General features: G+C 38.8%; 1 protein-coding gene across 1 annotated transcript; it reads right to left on the bottom strand.

Annotated features, from left to right (window-relative positions):
• Window positions 1-57: 57 nt before the first annotated feature.
• LOC121964712 (transcription elongation factor SPT5-like) lies at window positions 58-2,381 on the bottom strand (the record flags this gene model as incomplete). Its single annotated transcript, XM_042514910.1, has 4 exons — window positions 2,275-2,381; window positions 1,418-1,545; window positions 317-422; window positions 58-216 (listed from the first exon to the last, which is right to left on the bottom strand). Coding segments are annotated over exons 1-4 (395 nt in total), but the record flags the coding sequence as incomplete, so codon positions are not given.
• Between the last annotated feature and the right edge of the window lie 71 nt (window positions 2,382-2,452).

Below are 2,452 nucleotides of genomic sequence, written 5' to 3'. Positions count from 1 at the left end.
GTGGCTCCATCGTGTGTGTGTGTGTGTGTGTGTGTGTGTGTGTGTGTTGACACTCACATAGCAGGCGTGCCAGGTGTCTGAGGGTTGTACTGAGGGTTGACCTGTGGAGAGGGGACTTCTGGGTAACCTGGCGTCTGGGGGTTGGGGGTCCCTCCGTAGCCCTGAGGGGACGGAGACGGCTCGTCGTCGTAGCCAAAGTCGTACTCTTCTTCGTTCCTGGAGACAGGACGCAGAAATTAACAAAAAAAATAAAATAACGAGAAACACACATGAACACACTGAGCTCTGTGTGTGTGTGTGTGTGTGTGTGATTTACCTGGAGGGTGTGTTGGGGTTGCTGGGGTCCCAGGCTCCGCTCTGCCCTGGCGTCCTGCTCCCATCATGCAGCGGGGTCTGAGAGCCGTAGTGAGGCGTACGACTTCCTACGAGTCACAAGGATCAACCAATGAGCCACGAAAAACATTAGTTTCTTTCAACATGTAGCAATAATTACATTTATTCTAAAGCAAAAATTTTGCAAAAAATGAAAATTTTATTAATTCTTTTGCAAAAGATATTTTGCAATGATTTTATTTATTCTACTGCATTAACTACTTTTTTTGTGCAATACTCAAATTTATTCTTGTACAATAATAACATTTATTCTAATGCAAGAATTGAATGTATTCTTGTGCAATAATTACATTTATTATAGTGCAATAATTGCATTTATTCCAGTGCTAAATTAAATTTTATTTATTCATTTATTTAAGATACTGTGTTGTTAGCTGTTGATGTTAGTTTGCTGAAGATATTTTTTTATGGTGTCTTCTTTGTCTTTTTATTGCACCAATCAGACATCGAGCTTTTAATTTTTGTTGTTTTCTGCATTATGACAAAAAACGTCTTTCTATTTGTATTCTTTTGTTTAACGATTTGGATTCCTGACATCTATTTGAAATTAGATGAGAACAAACAGAAATCATAGTAACCTGTTATGAATCAAACAAAGACCTTAAAAACTCTTAAAAAACAAAAAAGCAGAATTAAAACTGCATTTCTTTTCCATCTTTTAACTGTAAAAAAAATTCTAATGTCAGATATTTTACAATTTCCCATAAAAACACACTTATTTATGCTAAATGCTCGTGTTATAAAATGCAGCTGCTGTTGTCTAAAAGAGCAAATCACAACAACGAGAGCCTCTTTAAATCGACTTCTTGTCTGTTACAGTATTAATTTGACATTTTATAGCATCCTGAATGATTTATTATCATGTCAGTACAAAAAGGCACAGCGGCGCTCTGCTGGTTGGAAGGATTTATTCTGTTTTTTTGCATTCCTTTTTTCGACTTATTGACACCGAAAACTAAATCCAAACACATGAGATGGACTGAATGTGGAGAAAAGCGGTCGGTAAACACGGATGGAGTCTTACCCTCGTGTATCGGCGTCTGAGAGCCGTACATGGGCGTTCTGGAGCCGGTGCCGTACATGGGAGTCTGGGAGCCGTACATTGGAGTGCGCCCGTGGGTGGACGTCATCCCGCTGTGTCTCTTGGCTCCCCTGAAGAAGATTAATGTGAGGTAAGAAAAGACAACAGAGCTGATCACATCATTACAACACGATTCCCCTGAAAACAGAGAAACAGTGTCAACGAATCACTGCTTAGCTTTACAAAAAAAAAACAATACAGGACGAAATGCTCCTCAGTTTAAGTATCTGGAGGATAAATCTTACTGGAATAACCTGCAGCAGCTTTAACCCTTTGAAACCTGAAATTGGCTTGATTTCTTTCAAAAACACGGGAAGAAGGCAATGAGCAACCAAAGAAGAAATTTCACAACAACTGGCAATAAATTAGTAAAAAGTACAAGAAAATTAGCTAAAAATTAGTTTTCAAAGAAACAAAACCAAACCAAATTAAACAAAGACAAACAAAAAATGAAAACTGGAAAAACTGCTGAAATATTCTCATAATTCTGTAGACATGTAATCATGATTAATTACAAATAACGTTTTTCCATAGCTTTGTTCTTTCTCTCTCAAGACATTTTCTCATAGTTAAAAATAATAATAATTTTAATGTAATTTCTTGCATTCCTCCCCAAGCTGCTTGTTGCTTTTTTTCCATGTTTTTTGAAAGAAATTACAGCAATTTGCTGAGACTTCAAAGGTTTAAATACTTATGAAACGTGTCTGAAAGCAGCAAAAGAAAGCTGATGTGGCTCCAGGTGTCAAAGGGTTAACACAACGATCAAGCGGCGGAAAGTGAAGCTGATTTTGGGTACGCACATGGTGGTTAGGCGCTGTCGGTCCACAGAGATGGTCTGGCAGGTGGAGTGCAGCTCCACTCTGGCTGTGGACTCTGTGGCGTCCTTCACCACACCAATGTAACCTGGGAAATGGAGGCAAATTCATCACCAGCCTCATCAGACAAGACACAAATTTGTTACAGTCACATCAAGGGCCA

The sequence above is a fragment of the Plectropomus leopardus genome, unplaced genomic scaffold (genome assembly GCF_008729295.1).
Source record: "Plectropomus leopardus isolate mb unplaced genomic scaffold, YSFRI_Pleo_2.0 unplaced_scaffold16867, whole genome shotgun sequence".
In the NCBI taxonomy this organism is placed as follows: Eukaryota; Metazoa; Chordata; class Actinopteri; order Perciformes; family Serranidae; genus Plectropomus; species Plectropomus leopardus.
The sequence above is the reverse complement of the archived record's forward strand: the minus strand, read 5'-3'. Positions and strand labels throughout refer to the sequence as shown.